The sequence below is a fragment of the Cygnus olor genome, chromosome 10, assembly GCF_009769625.2.
Source record: "Cygnus olor isolate bCygOlo1 chromosome 10, bCygOlo1.pri.v2, whole genome shotgun sequence".
Classification (NCBI taxonomy): Eukaryota; Metazoa; Chordata; class Aves; order Anseriformes; family Anatidae; genus Cygnus; species Cygnus olor.
Window position 1 is genome coordinate 15185918 of NC_049178.1, and position 19275 is coordinate 15205192.

Sequence of the window (19275 nt, forward strand, 5' to 3'; positions counted from 1 at the left end):
CTTTGCAGACATTTGGTAGTTCTGTTCCTTCCTATTTAACAAAAAAGTCACTTTTGCAGCTGTCGGGATTCCTGTATTTGACTGAGAGTGTACCTAAAAACCACAGGTGTGAGCAGACTTCAAAGTGCCACCTAGGCCTCTTCAAGATTTAATGAATCAGCAAATGTTCTCTTTATTTACCAGGAACAAAACAAACAGAGAGAAAAAAAAAGGAGTTTTAAAAATAAAACAACTACTCAAACTCTCACTGATATGCTTAAGAGATTTGATGATGAAATGAAAAGTTGAGGGGGGCTAAAGTACTGTTTGTTCAGCTCTGGTGGGATACAGCTATGGATGTGCATGCATCTTCCCAGTGACTCCTAAGATATAGAAATTCCTCTGATATTACAAAATACAAAAATATTTTCTCCAAACTCTCATTTACATTGCATTTACAACAACCATGGAAATAACTTAGGCTCCCACACTGTCTGAGAGAGACAAAGACGTAACAAATTGGGTAATGGGAAATGATGGCATGGTGGAAAGCAAGAGCTACCAGCAAACGGATGGTGAAAGCCAACAGTGGTAACAAAAACGTACGGGCAAAGAGAACTCAACGGGTGGCGGTACTCGGGAGAGAGAAGAGAAACTACTAGGTAAATATTACAGGCTAAAGTGAACTTTTTTTTGTTTTCAAAGTAAGATGTGCAAAATATATTCACTGTGCCCACGATTATGACTATTTATAGAAGCCAGTCTACAACCTTCTTACAAACCCCTACTCCTCAGGCCTTTTTGTTACAATAAAAGCGCTTACATGGTCTAGAACAGTGCAAGTTTGTGAGTTAATCTACATTCTCCGAAGGTGCCCGGCAAGGATGCCATTAGGATATGATACAGTTTTTGCTCTTCTGTCTTTTCCGGCTGTGCAACTGTCCTCTGCCGCCCAAGGTGGAAGACTTGGGCATGCTGTAGGAGCCGTACTTGTGCAGGAGCTCCTCGCTGGTCACGTACCGGAGGCGGGCGGGCTGGGGAATCGGCTCCCCGAGGAAATAGCCCTCGTTGTCGGACTCCGAAGAGGAGGAGCACGTCGAGCACCAGTCGTACTCGGCGAAGTAGGGCCCCCAGCGCTCGCCCAAGTGGTTCTGCAGGGCGAGGTCCGACACCGTCCTGGGACAGTGGCCGTAGGCGTCCCTGCGGGGACCCTGCTCCAGGCTCTCTCTGCAGCTCCGCTGGTGCACGAACTGGTCGTAGTCATCCCTGGCTCGCAGCGAGGGCCTCTCCTTCAGCCGGCAGCACTGCTCGCTGGCCAGGTGCAGGGCGTTATCCGAGCGGGAGCGCCGGGAGCGTCGCGAGCGGTGCGGGCGGTAGTGCCGGTCATCGTCCCGCAGGGTAGTTCGCCGGCGCGTGCGCTCGCTCATGGGGGCATGCCTCGCGCCGTCCTGCGCCCCCAGCTTGCCCCCGGGCACCCCGCTGCCGTAGTCGAAGCTCTGGTGCAGGCGGCCGTGCGCCGGCCGCTCGCGGTAGCTGATGGGGCTGGCCAGGTCGTGGAGGTTGGGCTCCAGGTCTTGGTACTGCTGCACGGAGAGCAGGCTGCGGACGGATTCGGCGCTGCGGAACTGCACGGAGGAGTTGAGGGTCCCCATGTTGCTCAGCTTCTCCGAGACGTTCATGCCCGAGTCTTTGCTCAGGTCGGGCATGGAGAACCTGGAGAGATGCTCCTGGCGCTTGGCTCCGCCGTCTGCTGAGAGGCCTTGGTGGGAAAGGGGAAAGAGAGGGAAAAAGAGAGATCAGGAGGAGAATTTCCTGTCATCGGAGATGCAGGGAGAATGCTGGTTTTGGCCTGAACCTGTGGGTTTTTGCTTTAAAATAAGCTCTGTTTTACATGGTGTCCTGAAGAGCCCTTCAGGAGGATGCTTTCTGTTTTGTTTTATTTTTTAAGAGGAGACAGATCCTCCTTTGGGGAAATCACGCCAATTTAAGGTGTTTTGAGTAGGACTCCAAGGACTGTTAGATGCTTTTCGCGACTCCCTTCCCCATATGTCTACGCTGTCTGCGACTTGATAGGAATAACCAGTGATGCCAGCAATGAATTCATGCGTCAGAGGCAACCCGAGGCCTCCGGCACGCTGAGATAACTAGGGTGCCATGATCCGGCACCCACACCTTGCTCAACGGTGACATGTTTTGAAGGACTGGGCAATGTCAGGAGCAGCCAGAAACGGGGCCGCCGACCAATTCAGGCCTGTCACCGAGCTGTGCTGCGATGTCCCCAGGCGGGGTGGCAGGCGCAGCCTTGGCCATGCTCAAGGTGCTTGCCTCCAGCCCCGAAGGCTGCCGCAGAGAAGTGGGCTGTCTGCTCTGTACCATCTCACGGACAAGAAACTCGGCGTGCTCCCTGGTTCCCTAGGCCCTGGCCTGTTTTCTGGGTGTTTTCTGACTATTTTCTGACTGCCTCCACGTTGGCTTGACAACTGGCAGCAGTAAGCTCTTGCGTTACAAGCTAAGGACAACATATTTCGCAAGCTGTTTCAAAGGAAATACATTTCATCCCAAATCAAATGCAGAGTGTTTGCTTTGGCACTTCTCTCCCCGTCACTCTCCGACAATCTCCCCGTGCAGACCGAACTGGGAGCGCTGTGCACCATCAGCAGGATTTTCAACATGACGCACGCCCCTTATGCAATCGCCAAGAATTTACGACTTGGTAAATTAATTAAAAAAAACAACAACCCAGGCCACAATTCAAGAGTAAATTCTTTCTCCCTTCACAAAAGCTGCTTGCATTTCGTCAAGAGCTCGGCCCCTTCGGCACTACCCGCTGCCTGCCAAAAATGAGCAAGAAGAAGGGCTGCTGTCACTAACCCCGCTCACAATCCGCTTCGTCTTCTTTGGGACTTGGCCTTAAAAAGACCTACAGATCCTGCAAAGTTGGGCAAGGCTTTCCTGAAGTGCCCAGCCCAGCTGAATCCTATCCTTGGGGGCACTGGCAAGAGCTTCAGCACTCGAGCACAACCGGCTGCCAGTGTTTCAGCCCGGGTCTGGCACTGCCTGGCTTTGCTCCCCGAGTCCCAGCCGCCGGCACCATTTACGAAGCGAGACTCTCTCCTTGTTTGCTTTCCTGCTTTTAATTGGGAAGCTTCCAGTTTTTATCCCAGCAGAGCAAAGCTAAGCAAAGGCAATGCCTGAACGCCACGGGAAAAGGGAGAGGCTGGGCTAAGAAAAGCAAAGCTGCATTTATTTTTGAGGACGCACTTTGCACACCAGCTTCGTGCCTTTATTTTTTGCTGATCTCAGGTGAGTTAAACCAACCCTGCCGGCTCCTGCAGCTGCCCCCCGCCTCCTCTGTTTGGAAGCAGCCCTGCACGAGGCTTCCCAGCCCTGCTGCTGCCTTTGCAGCACCGTCTGTCTCGTGCCACCGGAGCATCTGCCTTCTGCGCTCTGCTCCTGGTTATGCCGTTTGTCGCATTATTCGCTTCGCCCCGGTCCCCTCTGTGCCACCGCAGAGGAGCCGGCGAGCCCCCCGTGAGGGATGAGCACCCTCACAGCGTGAGCAAAAGCCTCTCGAAAGGCTGGAGGAGCAGCGGGGTGGCCGGCTGAGCCGACCCAAGCGTGAATCACAGCTGCCGACAGCCGAGTTTGGCCTTAATCAGCTGTGTCAGACAATAGCTGATGCCAAAGGAAACGAGCCCTCGGTGACATTCATGCAGCCCTTCATTAAGAGAAGCAGCGCAGCCCCGTAATGAGGAAGAACGACACGGGTGCTTTGCAGAAATACAGCTCTGAGCATCGCAGGATGCTCCGCCAGTGGCAGCAGATCCATTTTGGCAGCAGCGTTCGCAAGGGGCCGGTCTCACCCTGCTCTGCTGGGACAGAGATTTGTCCCGGTGCACAGCCAGCCCCTGCCACAGCACCTGCACTCTCGGCTCCTCTGGGTCTGCATCCAGCGAGAATAACCTGAGCGTGCATGGAGAGGCTCCCGAGGCATGAGAGAGCTGAGCAGGATTTCCAAAACTAAGCACCACGGCACCGGCAGGAGCCCTGCACGCAGGAAAAACAACCAGCAGTGCTCAGGTTGAGTTTCTGGAGGACCCCAGCCCCTTTTTGGAGGTCTCCAGCCCCTTGCAGGCACCTCAGTGGGAACAGAGCCCCTTCCTTCCCCTCTTCGAAGCGCTGGTCAGCACTCAGGGAAAATTTTGGACAAGGGGCTTGCGCTACATGCACAGCTGAAGCTCCCAGCATAAGGTTCAATCAGCAATTATTAGGCCCAGGGGATGGTTTTGGCTGTTCATCCGGATGGCCTGAATATAATTAAGCGCACACATTATGAGGTCTTTAATCACTGGGAAAGCATTGATTGTACCAAGGCTGAACGCCGAGCCGGCTCTGGGAGGGAGCGTGGCCCCACCATGCAGACAGGGGAAACACCCAAGAGTTTCAATTCTGAGATTACCAAGCCTAAGCTAAATTTGCTTAAAAAGCACCATAAATATATTTCCCCACTCGGCTGGAGGCAAAGCACAACGGGTGCCTGCCCGTGGTCTGTCCATGCTCTGAAACAATCCTGCCCTCCTCCAGGGAGCCGCGAAGCCTCAGCGAGCCGGGAGCACTCCAGCCTGATTGCAGGGAGTCCAGGGGACAGCAATAACAAACGGTCTAAATGTTTGATCTGGAAAACGTGACCTAGGAATAAAGTTTGAAAGACCAGGGGTTGTTTAGTCTAGAGAAGAGGAGGCTGAAGGGGAATATAATAACAGCCTCCAAGCGCTGACAAAATGCTTGCGAAGAGGAGGGGAACGCGTTGCTCTCCAGGTCGGCCGAACTCCTGCAAGGAAAATTTCAGCAGTAAAAGTGGCCAGAAACCTGCAAAATGGGCTGCTGGAGGGCTGCTGAGCACAGGCAGCTGCTGCCGGTCCTCGCACCCCACGCTGACGGCTGCGGGTCCCTGGGGATGCTGCTGTGGTCCTGCGCTGCCCCTCCCTACCCCTCCTGCGGTTGTTTAGCTGCAGTACTGCAGCGAGGCCCGAGCTTCTTGAGTTACCAGCACTTATTTACAGCCACTGCAGCTCCCCCTTAATGAAGTGTTTCATCTGGGAACGCAGCTAATAATCCGATCGAGCCCTAACCTGGAAAAAAAGGGAATGCGAGAGGGGGACCCTGCCACGCGGCGGGTATTTTTCCAATAAGGAAACCCGAGAATCTGTTTCACGGGGCTGCGCGGGAGCCTCGCTCTAGCCTGCGGTGTGAGCCGGCTGCTTCTGTACAAACCTCTGGCCCCCTTCCAAGGGTGCAAGCCCGGGGGTGACACAGTAACCCAGAGACGGCTCCCGCGAGGCTTTCCTTCTGCGAAGGCACGAGTCCCCAGCAGTACGTGCAGCAAATGCACAGCGCGGGGCTGGGGGTGATGCAGAAATCCCAAATGTCATCAGGGGCTTCTCCCCACCATCCGTCACACCCCGAGGCTGCTGCTCCTGCTTTGCTGATGCCGACCGTGGCCAGCCTGAGGGCTCTGGCTCAGGCAGGAGGCGATGTGCCCGGCTGTGAGCGCGGTGCCGCTGGCGTGCCCGTCCCTGCAGGCCGTGCCCGTGGGCACAGCAAGCTGTCCTGCTGCTGCCCGCCGCTGCGTGGGGCTGCCAGGCTCAATATTTCACGCCGAAGCCATGGAAACGCACGCGTTTGGGATGAACACAAGCGAAAGCTGCAGCTCGTCTGCGGGCACGCGATTTAAAGCTCGGGCTGGCTACGGCTCTGGGAACACAGAGCGGGTTTCTGTTTAACATTAGGGTTTGCTAGGAACACGCTGTACGATCCCCACCCTGACTGCAAAGGCTGCGTCTATCCTATCGGATGCTTCCAAGGAAAATATAACGATGGGAGAAGCAAACCAACAGCACGAAGTCCAAAGAGCTGATGTTCCTTGTACGCATCACCTCTAAAGCCTCGCCACAACGAAGCTCCGCAACGCGCTCACGTCTCCCCGGCTGCGCTGTGCGCTCTGCTAAACCAGGGCTGCATTAATTATGGATTATTAAAACACCGAGCAAATGACAGCGGAGGGGCTACGGCGAGCACGTACGCTTGGTGTGAGGCTGGGAACGAGGCACCCACGAGGGGAGGCAGCTCCCGGCCCCCGTTACGCTGAGCTCCCCGAGAAGCTTGGCTCACGCAGGGCGGCACGGCCGCGGCCAGCAGCCCGTGCAGAGATCGCATCGTCTGTCTCTGCACGGGGAGGATGCAAAGTTTGTGATATTGCGAACAAACAGGGCTCTCCTTGCCTTTACATTTACCAGGGTGCAGGCATTTACCCGCACATCGCAGTCCTCAGCACCCCAGCCTCACAGAGGTGCCTGCACCAAAACCCCGGGCCCGGACAGGAGAGCTGCTGTGTGACAGGGACACAGCCACGCAGGAGGGGACGGCGTGGCATCCCTCGTTCCCCCCCGTCACAGCCTTGTCTCTCCCCTAGCACCAGGCAGGCACGTCCTCCCTGCCCCTGAAACAGGATTTATTTTAAGTTCAACCCCCAGAACTAAAAAGGGACTTAAGGAGAAACAGCCTTCCTGGGGATTTGTTTATAACTCAGCCTCGCTTCGCTTCTGACCGGCCTTGGGGTGGTGCAGAAATAAAGCAGAGCCCTTGTATAACTGGAAGTCACAGAACGTAAACAGGGCTGCGAGGGAAAGGCCAGGAGCCCTGCAACTCGGGGGGAACCACAGCGCTTGCCAAGCACATCATGGACCCGATGAAATCTTCCCATGTTGGGCACATCCCTCCCCAGCTGAGCGGGGGGAGAAGCGCCCAAGGGATGCAGCGGGGGGCTCTGACATCCCCCTGGCACTGAGGGCACAGGGATGGGGACCAGCCCCCAGCCCCTGCTCGCCACAAGGACCATGCCCACCATCCCCAACAGTGTGGGGGACGAGGTGTTTGGCGCCGGGAGCAGCACGGTCAGGAGCTGCTCCCAAGCTCTCAGTGCAGGAGATGCTGAGCCACTGAACTTTTTTTTTGGGAAAACATCCCCCAGCCCTGGGAAACAGCTTTTTTTTCCCCCATTTCCCGCTGCTTTCAGCCTGTCTGCACAGGGGTTGGACGCAGGCCGTGCCAGCAGCGCAGCCCTGCAGGGGCCAGGGCTGGCGCACACGCACGCAGGCATTTTCTCTCCCCACTTTCTGGCTATATCACAGTTGTTGTTTAGTCCTGGGAAAAAAGAAAAAACAAAACCAAACAAAAACAAAAACGAGCTGTTTGGGGCCTTGGAGCATCTCATAACCGAGGAGGTAACAGAAACGTGTGCCATACACGTGCAGTCACACTGCACCCTGTAACGGCACCAGTTTTTTCTTTTTTTCCTGGATTTATGCCCATGACAGATGAGAGGAGGAAATGAAGCTCGGCTGTTACCCTCACCCAAACATGTTTTCCCAAGAAATACTTCAAATCCCTTTCTCCTTTTGCACAGAGCAGCGTCACCGTTCAGCGCAGCTCCCCTCCGCAGCACTCGTGCTCCCTGCACGCAGCTCGGCTGTCAGCGCAGAAAAACATTCAGCCCGCAGGCCCTTGCTGAAGTGGGCTATGTGACCAGCTGGCATTGCGTGGAAACGACTGCTGGGGATCAGCAGAGATCAGCTCCTGATTTCTGATTCAGCTGCTAGGCGCACACGGCACTTGCAAAACCTTTTCAGAGGGCGATGCAAGCACCCCACGACTAGCAGCACGCTGGGCACACCGTGAACACCGGGGTTAGGGCCGTAGCGGACCGAGCGCCTTTTGGGAAGGGACAAAGCTCTGGTGGGACCAGATTCCTCTTCACGAGAACAGCTTCCCAGCCAACTGCGCCTTCGCATAGCCCCGGTTGCTTATGAAAGGAGCTATGGGGTAATCACTGCCGCAGCAGCCGCTGGTTTGCACAGTTGCTAATGACATGAATAAAAAAAAAAAAAAAAAAAAAAGCAACCACAGGAAAACAGATATAAAGGGTAATATAAAATACAGCAAAAATGAACTTGGAGAATATGCTTTCAGATCTTGGCTGAACATCCCGGAGCAGGCACTGGCCCCAAATCTCACTGGAAAACCCCCGTGACCCTCGCTGCTTCTCCCCACCTCTGCCTCTGCTGGCACCTGGGCCGGGGCAGGACCTGGCTGCCCAGAAGGGGCCGTTCAGTTCAGGTCTGTCGCAGCCTTCGGCTGAGAGCAGAGAGGGATTTCCACACTACAACGTGGGAGGAAGGACGAGATGAGCCCCAGCAGCAGGAAACTCTCCCCTTTGCCAGTGCTCAAATCCCGTCAGCATTCACGGGGATTACACAAGCACAAGCAGAGGCCAGCAGAGAGGCTGCCATCTAACTCCAACCCAGAAACAAAGCCCAGGGAAGGCTGTGCTACCTCCGACACTCGGGCACCTAACGGGAGCCTGCTGAGGCACCACGGCGTGGCCACAGGGCACAACGGAGCCATTTCAGGGTGAGTGCTCGGGAGCACGGGATGACCGTGGTGCCGCACATCCCAGCTAAGCCATTCGGGATCTGCTTTAGGGCAACTAAGCAGTGTCTGGTTCATAAGAGGATCCCCAGGACTTCAGTTCGCTTCTGTCCAGAGGACAGGAACCACCATCAGACACCAGGTTTGTTACCCACCCCTACTGACATCTCCGGCTAATTACTGGTTAAGTCATAATAGAAACGTCACGGCGAGAGCTGCTGCCAGGGAGGAACCAGTCAGCTTTTAATACGCACTCTGCAGGTCAGGGACTGTTTGCCCTTCAGCTCCCCATAAAAAAAGAACGTTTCCAACCATGCCATAAAATATCAGATGGATTCAGTGCTAATTATTTCATTTTACAAGGTGGAGCAATGTGCAGAGTTAGTAACTCAAAGGGAGCTCGCAGCTGGGCAGGAGAGAAGCTGCCTGCAGAGGCTGGGGCGTGCTTCACAAGGGTCTGCAAACCCGAGGAGTTACCGGTGGCCCCTGCCTGACTTCCAAACATAATTTACAAGATGTGCATAGGGAAAAGCATACTCTGGCACAAGCGGCACCGCAGCCTGGTTTGCAGTTGTATGGTGTTTGCCATGGAGCTCGCTTTGAGGGGACCAAGGAAAGGCAGTGGCTGTGCCCTCTTGCAGAATTTAGGCTTTGCACCTGGGTTCAAAATCCCACTCTCCCACAGACCTTGGCCAGGTCACCAAGGCTGTCCTCAAAACGCTGCCGACGAAGTGGGATAATTCTGTCTCTGTCCCCGATGCTCCCCGCCAGTGAGCGCAGCCCTGCGGAGCTGCGGTTATTAGCACAGTGCCCCTGAGCCCGAGCTGAGCCAGGTCCCAGAGCAATGAAAATTACTAGATCTTACACATTAATAAAAACGTTATCACCTCCCTCTTCAGAGGTACCGCTCACATTCGTTACAAGCCTCATCATGCTGAGCAACTTCTCCGAAAAGCAGGAAAGTAGCGAGCAGTTTGCACTGCCTGCAAAGAAACACACTACAACCACACGACGAGGATGCCTCTGGAAGATCTCTCTCCCAGGATTCCCAAACGAAATACAAAACGAGTTTTCACTTTAATATGAAAGATTTTCTACGTTTCTCACCTCTTGACGTGTATCTCAGAAAATTTGTTACACTTCAGCTCCAAAGCAGGAAGCAGTCGCTTCAGTATTCAGATATTGCTCACTGGAACTCGGTGTTACTCAAGACTGTTCGCACTGGCAGGGTTTACACAATATGGGTTTTCAGGAACAGGAGCAACTTTTGAAATACGGGGCTTTGTTTTGGAGGGCAATTCCCAGCTGCCTCTCCATTTCACATCTTATTTTCCTTTTTTTCTGAGGCTGTTTGAGCCCTCTCCATCTCATCAGCCTCTCCTCTCCCCCCATGCTCTTAACGTTTGCTGTTCAGAGGGATCCTGGCTCATTTCACATCTTGCCACGGGGCTGGCAACTTCCCTAAACGAACACACCAAAACCCATGAATAGGGCAAGGGTGTACCAAAGCAAACCTGCCCGTCCGGGCTGGGTGAACACAGACCCCAGGTTCACCAGCACGGGCTCCCCAGGGCCAGCGATGCTCCCTGGGGGGAACCCCTCAGGACCAGGCTCCTCCGGGCTGCTCATGGATGGGGGACAGTGAGGGAAGGACTCGATTTTGCAAGGGCAGGAGCAGGATGAGCCTGGCTCCAAACAATGCTTGGCTGGAACAGAAACATGCCGGGGGAGTGGTGAAGAAGGAGCAAGCCAGCATCTCTGGCAAGCAAACCAGGCTTGGTATTTTCTTTTCTGAGAAGTTTGCTGCTCAGGGAGTCCGAAGCAAACGCCAGCCGTGTCTGGTTTGGGATTGGGATGTACTGGGGAGAAAAGGGCTCGACACTCATGCGAGATGGGAAAAGCATTTTGCCTGGCTTTTTCCTGCAGTCGCAACAGTATTGGAAGAGGAGAAAGAGAGCTCCATAGAAATGAGAAGGAATTTGTCTTAACTAGCCGCGAGCTTGATGGCTGCCTAACAAGCAAAAGGGGTTGCAAAACTGGGCCTGTTTCAAAGCATTTAAAAATATTTTTAGCCCACAACGGCAGCTGACAGCAGTCCTCAAAGTGCTGAATGCTAGGATCTGTCTCTGCTTTAGCAGTTGGCCTTGATTTTTCCTCCCTCTGCACAAAAGGGAGGATTAAAGAGCTTGAAAACATTTGTTTTGAGCTATGCAGAAAAGCCAACCAGCTCTAAAGAGCTGCATTTGCTAAACAAGCAGACCAAGTGAGACGGGGCTGCCATGCACACCGGGGGCCGGGCAGGAGGCCGGTGGCCCCCCGTGATGCCCCCAGGCTGCCACCCACACCAGTGCCAGCACGTCTGGTGGCTGAGAGCAATGGGATTGGGACGGGAACACTTGCACCCCACATTAATTACAGTAACAGGCTGTAACGAGCCCAGCTGCTGGGCCGTGCCCACCCCCATGTGTCTCAGCCCAGGGTGACCAAGCACTTTGCGGGTCCCCGGGTCTGCTTCAGGGGGAGGAGATATGGAGGACACCCGCCGTGGTGACCCAGCACACAGGTCCCATCACACGGAGGGGGACAGGAGCCCGGGGTGACGTACCTGTGGCATTTGAAAGCGCCAGGGACTCCATGGAGCCGCGGGGAGTCTGCTCGGTGGGCGTCAGGTCCTCCGTGAACTTCAGGGCGTTGATGGGATGCCGGGTGCGGCACTGTGGCGTCGGCATCCCACCTTCCTCCTCCTCTTCGTACTTGGGGACTTTGAGGCTTCCTCTGGTCTCGGGGAAGCTCTGGTTGGACATGTCGCTGTAGCTCTCCTGCGAGCGAAGCCGCCCCGAATAGTAGTCCTCTCTGCAGTCCTGGATGAAGCTGCCGCCGTGCCCCTTCATCGCCAGCGAGGAGCTCCTCTTCGGGTTGCTGAAGTGCTTCGCCCATAGATCTGGCTGAGAGCCTGGGACCTGGCCGGGGTTGTAGGAAGTCCTGATATTGCATTGGCTGAGAAGCTGCAGAGGGCTTTGGGACTGCCCCTGCTCCATTTTACTCCCGTAGTGGTAGAGCTCGTCCCTGCTCCGCCACACGTGCTCCCTGTTGAGGCTCGGCGTCTGGCTGGCCAGGCTCAGCAAGTCCATCTGCAGCGAGAGCGGGTCCACGTCGGCGGAGAGGCGGCTGGAGGTGACCTGCAGCTGGCTCAGCGCGCCCTCCTCCGCCTTCCCCTTGTTCTTGCCGATCTTGGCGCTGCGGCGGGACTCCTTGGCCCGCGCGCTCTGGAAGGCCGAGTCGGAGGAGTCGGAGCCGTTGGGGTCGTCGCCGACGCTGCAGGCCCTGGAGCAGAAGATCTGCCCCTGCTTGGGCAGGAAGGGCCGGCCCAGGAGGGACTTCTTGCACTGCGCGCAGCAGAAGCAGGTCTCGGTGGCGTGCCAGTGCTGGCCGTCGTACGTCATCTGGCCCTGGTCGATACCTTGGGGGGAACCACACAAAAAGTCAGCCCTGAGCCCTTCCCAAGGCCTGGTGTGCTCACCGCGGAGCGTGGCACTCAGGCAGGCCGAGCGGCCGTCCCGCGCCAGCAGCACCTATACCCGCGCTCGCTCTCACAAACCCTTCGGAGGAGTTTCTCCAGCGTGTGAAGTTACACCCGTTCCTAATTCTTTGCAGGTTGCAGGCCTCTGCTAGGGAGTTGCTCAGTGCTGGGAAAGGCAGCGGAGTCGAGCCTCAAGCTATTTCACATTAAACGGGGATATTTCCGATCATAAAGCATAGGAATGCGAGTTCTCCATAAAGGCCTTGAAGCCAAAGCAATAATACGCTGCCTATTTAAAAAAACAAAAAGCCTCCAACCGAACCATAAAGAGGGATCTGTGCTGCCTCGGTAAGTACGTAACAGAACAGATCACATCCCTGCCCCTCGCTGCTCTGCTCCCGAGCGCCTTCCCAGCCTGACTTTATTCTGGCTGCTGGGGCCCCTTCCCCAGATCGGAAAGCAAAGAGCCTGCCCAGGGGATCTGAGCGCGTCCCCTTGCCTCTCCCCCAGCCAAATTTCCTGGCTTGCCCCTGCCAAGCCCCTTGGGATAAGGACTGAATGCACTGGGGACTGACAGAGAGCCTGTCCCCAGCCAGCGACACCCCGGGGCTGGCTGCAGGCACCGGCCAGAGCCGCTGCGGCACGTTTACTGGTATAGATGCAGCGCTCAGGCAAAGCCATGAGCAGAGCTCCCGAGGCTTCAATTATAGCATTTATTCGCCTGTTTAAGCTGCCGTTCTGGGTAAAAGCCCCCGTTACCTGAGAAACTGCTGCACAGGGCGCAGGCCGGCCAGGGCAGCAGTGAGCCACGCTGCATGTGTGCACAGCTCATGTTTGCATGCACGTTGCAGCCCCTGCTTGCACACACTGCACAGCTCGTGCCTGCACACATGCTGCAGCCCCTGCTTGCACACATACTGCAGTCCCTGCTTGCACACACACTGCAGCCTTGCTGTTGGAAGGGCCCAGTGCCCTCAGAAGATTTCCAGATTAACAGCATGTTCACAGTCCATTTTACTCCAAGCTAAATTTGCTTTAGCCTAGCTGTTTTTTTTCCCCTCCCCTTATAATGAACAAAATGCCTTTATAGAAAGCGCCCTTGTAGACAGAAGAGAGAAAAGACAGCGGGTGGGATTTTATCAGCTCCTTTCTCAATGCTCCAAAGCCACCTCTCAGAGACAGGGGCACAGCTTCCGTGCTCAGTTGCTCTACCAAACAACCCAGTCCTTCCAATTCTCAAGCACATGCCTAACTCTAATATATGTGGCTGCTAAGCCCAACAGCGAGCAACTACTCAGAGCGAGTCGCAGCAAAATGGCTGCAGTCCCTTGTTGCTAGAAACATGCAGATATGCTGCAAAATGGGAACCGGAGGGTAAACCTGGCAGCAAGCGGGCTCAGCGCCGATCCACCGCGCTAGCCCTAAAGAAGGTGAGCCCTCAGCCCATGCCAGGTATTCAGCTGTCACATTTACCTGTTACAGGCACTTTTCTTCTATCAAGGCCTGGCAGAATGAAAGCACGTCTGCCACAGGGAAGGGGATGCGAACGGCCAGCTAGCCAGGCTCGGTCCATGCAGGGCACTGCGGTGGAGCCAGCGAAGGGGATGGAGGGGAAAACAGGCAGCAGATGGGGGAAGCACGAGGGAAGGGAGCGTGAGAGGCGTAACAGCTGCTTCTTCACTGCTCCGCAGCTGAGCTTTCGGGAAGGATGTGCTATAGGTCGCAGCAAACACGTCCTCCAAGTGTTTTGTTGAAGCCCCGTGTCTTCCCCCGTGCCATCTGGCCACCGCACAAGAGCAAAATGTTTTTTTCTCTCCCTGCAGCCCGTGGATGATTCGAGCGCTGCACAGACACGTGAGCTCACCTCCACGGACAGATAAAGGGCCACCCCGTGCCGTGCTTCCAACTGCAAGCAAATGTTCAGCCAAGTGGCAAAGTGAGCACGGAGAGCAAGGCTGTGACAGCCCGGCTTGCTGCCCTGCGGCCATGTACTGGGGTGACAGCTAGCCCCAGCGTAAAATGCACCCTAAATCACCTCATCTCCCTGTGCTAGGAAGGCAGGTCAGCTCTGATCCATCACTTCTTTCTGTCTGAGAACATCTATCTGTGGGTTAATTAAAAACGGCAAACACAAACAATAATGACGCCTAATGAGCAACCATCTTTCCCATCAGTAGCTCATTAACTCGTGCGAGCCTTCAGCAAGCTCGGCTGGGCAGAAGCTGCAATTCAAAGAGCCAGGCTGCTGACAGGAAAATGAGTTTTAGAAGAAAAATGCACACGTTAAATTCAGCCAGAGGAAGCTCTCACTCGTTCCAACAGCTCCTGGGGCTGCTCTCCAACAGCCCTCCCGCCACAAAGAGGGATGCAAACCCGTCCCGGGGAGGAGCACGTACCGATGTGCTGGGCGCAGGTGTCGCAGTACTCGGCGTAGAGGGACTCGAAGCAGCTGCAGCAGTAGGGCCGGCCGTCCTTCATGATGTACCTCTGCCCCCCCCAGCACAGTCTCGCACTCGAAGCAGCAGAAGTGCTTCATGTGCCAGTGCCGCCCTTCGGCCTCGGTGCACTCATCGGCAAAAATGATCTGGGAAACAAAGGTGGAGAAGAGTTAAGTCAGAGAAGGGATCTGGGATGTGGGCACCAGTCTTTCCGTCTCCTGCCTGTGTGATTTGGCTGTGCCCCTTTGCTCACACAACCTCTGAATTTTACAGCTAAACACTCTGGCCCCTGCAGGGCTCCCTGGGTCTGGCTGCAGGCAGGTGCACCCATCGGATCCAGCACCCAGGGGAGCCTCCTGTTACAATGCAAATACACCAGGAGGGTGTCAGTGCACGGACCAGAAAGCGTTAACACCCAGCTTGCAGCAACGCGTCCTGGCGGTGCTCATAAGCACATCCATCAGCAGAAGGGGTCGATCGGGGTAATAAACACACTTATATACAACCTATCGATCCGGGGGACTTTTGAAGAACAGAACAGCCACTTATTAAAACACATCTACCCGTCTCTCAGACAGGGGCCTGAATACAAAGGATGATCAAAAGGACAATGAAAAGTGGCAAGTCTCTGGAGGGAAGGGAAGAAGTCGCGACCTGGCTCCTCACCATTGTCCTTCCCACAGCTGCCACCTGCTTGTGCCGAAAGCTTTCCCCTTTCTGAGTTTCTTTCTCACATGCTTCAGCGGAAGAAGCGTGTGTGAAAGAAGAAGCTGAATGAAGGACTTGTATGAGAATTTGCAAGGATAAGAAGTACATGAAAAAAAATTACCCAGCCTAAACCACGAGGAAACGGGGCCAGTTGCATGGTTAGGAGTTGTTTTTTCACTAGTAACATTACAAATTTAATTGGATACATACGTCAATGTTCTTTATATTTGAAGCGCATATAGCCTTGGATTTTTACTATTACACGCTTGCATAGATGGGACTTGCTATTTTATAGTACACATGGTTTTCCACACTACGGTTTTCATAACTTTAAAAGCCAGAACAATTTCCTTCACCAGCCTTTTAAACAGAGATTGACACTTGAGAAACGTTCAGAGTCAACTCTGCATGGTTTTCTATATTCGTTTTGTATTCCATTTGTTCAGCTTCCTATATCCCTTTAATCTCCTCTCTGAAAGCCAGTTTCAGGTCGGCGTGCACTCAAACACCACTACTTGTAAGAAACACAACACTCATCCTACCAGAGGCTTCTTTTGGGGGGGAGAGAGGAGAAGAACGGCGCACGCACAACCAGGCTAAAATTACGCAGCACGGGTGGGTGTGTTGTTACTGGAAACGCTCACGGAAAGCCCTCCCCGGATGCCTGTGCGTAAGTGAGGACCTATCTCAGAACAGCCCCAGGCAGATTTCAGCTGAAAATCTCACAGTAACCCCAGGATGCCAACTGGAAACCCCTGGAAAAGCTTGTATGAACCCTTGGCAAAGCCATAGCATCGCGTTTCGTACGTGCTCCCCATATGCACAGGGGGAAAATAAGTGTTTGTGCCATCCCCCTGGGCAGTGTCCATACCGGGGTGCATCTTTCAGTGGACAGAAGTGGGATATTCCCCTTTGGTCCACTTCTCAGCTCCCAGGTTCAAACCACTGCCCATCCCAGGACTTCGCTTTATTCTCAAGAATCACTCAAGAAAAAAGCTTCACACCTTAGAAAAACACGGTACAGGGGTGGGCAGCTGGGATTTTAACAGGGCTTGCGGGCTCTTACCTCGTCGCACGCTGCGCACCGGGGCTTGAGGCACTCGGCGTGGTGCCTGCCGCAGTAAATCTTGCCGTCCTGGTAGAAGTAGATCAGGTCGACCAGCAGCTCGTTACAGACGCTGCAGATGAAGCAAGGAGGGTGCCAGCAAACGCCGTGCCCAGCTCGCGAGGCAAAGACGGCCATGTCCCCGCCGTTGATCTGCCCGCCGCACTGTTGGGAAAGCCAGGGTATGACATGGGTCCGACGAGCCCGCTGCCGCCCATCCCTAATGAGTTGTTTTTCCACAAGTGGGAGAAAGTGCTAATTCACTGCTCAAGGGAATATCCCTCTTTTTGGTGTCTCTCCATCCCTTTTCACCCCCAGGATCGCAGCAGCTCCCCTCACAGGAGGCCAGGGGCTTTGGGATTAGCCAAAGAGACTGCTCTGGTCCCCCAAAACTATGGGGTGCTCATGGCACATACCTGGCTGACCCCAGCTGTGGTTATTGGGAACCCGCCCTGCTCACACTGCTCCGTCGGCCGCTACCCACCTGCTCACAGATGGCTCCCGTCATGGTTACAGGGAACGGCCGGACGTTGCCTCTCCCTAAGTTTTCCCTCTTCCTCTGATTGCTGAAGAGTTTGAGCTCTCTCTTCTCCTCCTCATCCAGCGAATTGCAGTAGCGGACCTAGAAAACAGGAGCGACGCTCGCTGTTCCGAGCCGCGGTCCCATAGGCTCTGCAAGCCTCACTAAGGAACCCAAGAAAACACAGAGCTACCTCCAGAGGTGGGATTTCAGCAGGAATCCAAACCCTTCCCGCAACTGCTTCAATGACGTATAAAAGAAAAACAACCAAAAATGCACAACCAGGCCCAGGATGCCTCTGGTGAGCAATAACTGCTGTGACTGTGCCGGGCTGGCGTGCCGCACAGCAGGTCACACAAAGGGACTTGGTCCTTGCCATGCAGGAGGTTGCTCTCCAGCTGCCAGGTTTCTAGGAAGGCTTGGAAGTCTTAAAAGTCGTGTCCAGACCCGGCAATCGGACCGATGGTTTCCTGCTTCCTCCACCAGCCACCTTATGGCAGAGGTTTTACAGCGGCTTCAAAATATTTTGTCGGTGTTTCTCGAGCACAGCCCATGTTCCCTACGTAAATGATGGCGTGCCAGCTGTTCAGGCCCTACGACTATTATTCCGATATAGGGTAAAGTTTGCGCGTTTGCAAAACCTCCTTGGAAAGCAATAAGTAAAATAAAAGGATATAAACAATGAATGTTGCAATTTCCCCGAAGCTTATAAAGCTGTGAGTTTTCTCTGGATATTTTCACCCCGCAGGCCTAGTTCTTGGCTGATCAGATCTCAGCTGAGAACACGAGCAGGGTCCCTCACGTGAGCACACCGCGACTCTTCAGAGGAGCAAAACCGAGCACGAGGGGGTACTGGCTGCAAAACCTGCCAAGGTGCAGCGAAGCAGCGCAGGCTCCGTGTTTATTCCGACGTCTTCCAGCTGCGGGAGGCCGTGGGTGTCCGCGGCTGCCAGGGAAGGCAGGCGGGCAGGTTGGGGCCCGAGGGTGCAGGCGAAGCCCCTGCCCGCTGCCTGCAGCTCCCCTCCGCGCCGGCAGCGCCGCCGTGCTCCCGTGGCACCCGGCCACGCATGGGCAAACTCGTTAACGTCTGACCTAGATGCAACAAGCTCCCTGCCTGCATTTCCCAGAGCGGATTCTTCAAAAGGAGCACGAAAAACTTTTTTGTTGTTGTTTATGCAGGGAAATTTCGCGGGCTACCCGAAGCCAGTGATGTCACTGATGGAGGAGCACGTCAGAGACCAGACCCTTCTCGCGTGCCTCTTGCGAGAGGCACCGAGGTGTGTTTGCTCTGCTGGTGTTGACTCAAACCCTGACTTCCCAGGCTCACAGGCTCCCTGCTCACACTCGAGAGCCAAACACCTCCTCGCTGCATGCGCTCGTGAGCTGGAAGCAGCGTTTGGGAAGGGCTTCTGTAACTTTGGACCTGGCCCTGACTGATCCAAACAGCACCCGGAGCCGCTTTCAGCGTGGCTTTGGCCTCCACGGGCTGAGAAAGCTCTTTTGTGTCAGAGACGTGAAGAAAGCCCGTTTCAACAAAGAAAGCTGAAACTTTAAAAACAAACAACTCCCAGCCTCCAATGGAATCCCACCAGGTAGCAAACGTGTCTGTTTAAACAGCAATGTCACGGAAATCCAAATAAATCCCCCCAAAAATCAGAAAGAGCTGCAGAGAAGTCCAGCCATGCCTCCGACCAGAGGGACCCCAGGAGGAGCACCCCGTCCCCTCCTGCCACCCCGCCACCGCCACGCTGTCCCCGCGAGGACACTCACCCCCCTGGGCCACTCACCTCATTGTCGTGCGGCGGCAGCTGGTGCAAAAGCTGCTTGATGCGAGATTTTTTCTCCCGGGCTGTTGACGTAGGGGACCTTGTCTTCTGGGAGGCAGCTGTAGTACTGGTGCACCTAGGGAGCAACAGAGGGGACTGTGGTGACGCTCCCGGCCGAGCCGTGCCCCCGCGCACGGAGCAGCCGCCCCCGAGCGCAATGGTTATTTCTCATCAGCTCAAGCGGGGCAGCCGCGTGCTGCTTCGTTTTTCCTGCCTTTTTTTTCCTCAAAAGAGGGCTCGGGAAGGGCAGCAGCCCCAGCCGCGGCCCCGGTGGCTCGTTACCGTTTGCTCCGTCAGCCTCCATAGCGTTAGCATGCTTCGCCGGCTGCGGGGATGTGTCGGCACCTGCCTCGGCAGGGGAGGTTAAAAAGGCTGCGCCCCGGCAGCCTCCGTGTTGCTGGCTATCTCAGCCTCCACCTCCATCAAAACCCTCCAGGCCTTTTCTGCTGCAATTTGTGGAAATAAACAGCAGATAAAATCTGTTGGAAGGCTCGCTTTTATTTATTTATTTTTAATTTTTTTTTCCCCTTCTCTTTCGTCTCGGAGCGTATAATTAAGATCAGTTACTGAAAATGCAGCACAGTGGGGCACGGCATGCCCCGGTGCAGGAAGAGCCCGGTGGCAGCCCAGAGAGGAAGCACACCCTGAACTCCAGTGACTCTGCTCCAGCTGCCACACCTGGGATGTGCGCT

At 55.0% G+C, this 19275-nt stretch overlaps 1 protein-coding gene across 1 annotated transcript in view; it reads right to left on the reverse strand.

The window, feature by feature from the left end:
* Positions 1-702: 702 nt before the first annotated feature.
* PRICKLE2 (prickle planar cell polarity protein 2) overlaps positions 703-19275 on the reverse strand; it is a 97815-nt gene continuing 79242 nt past the window's right edge. The window contains 8 exon segments of the mRNA XM_040568627.1: positions 703-1738; positions 11072-11926; positions 14383-14482; positions 14484-14570; positions 16199-16402; positions 16722-16859; positions 18545-18589; positions 18591-18659. Coding sequence (XP_040424561.1) covers positions 870-1738; positions 11072-11926; positions 14383-14482; positions 14484-14570; positions 16199-16402; positions 16722-16859; positions 18545-18589; positions 18591-18659 — 2367 coding nt within the window. The 3' untranslated portion in view covers positions 703-869.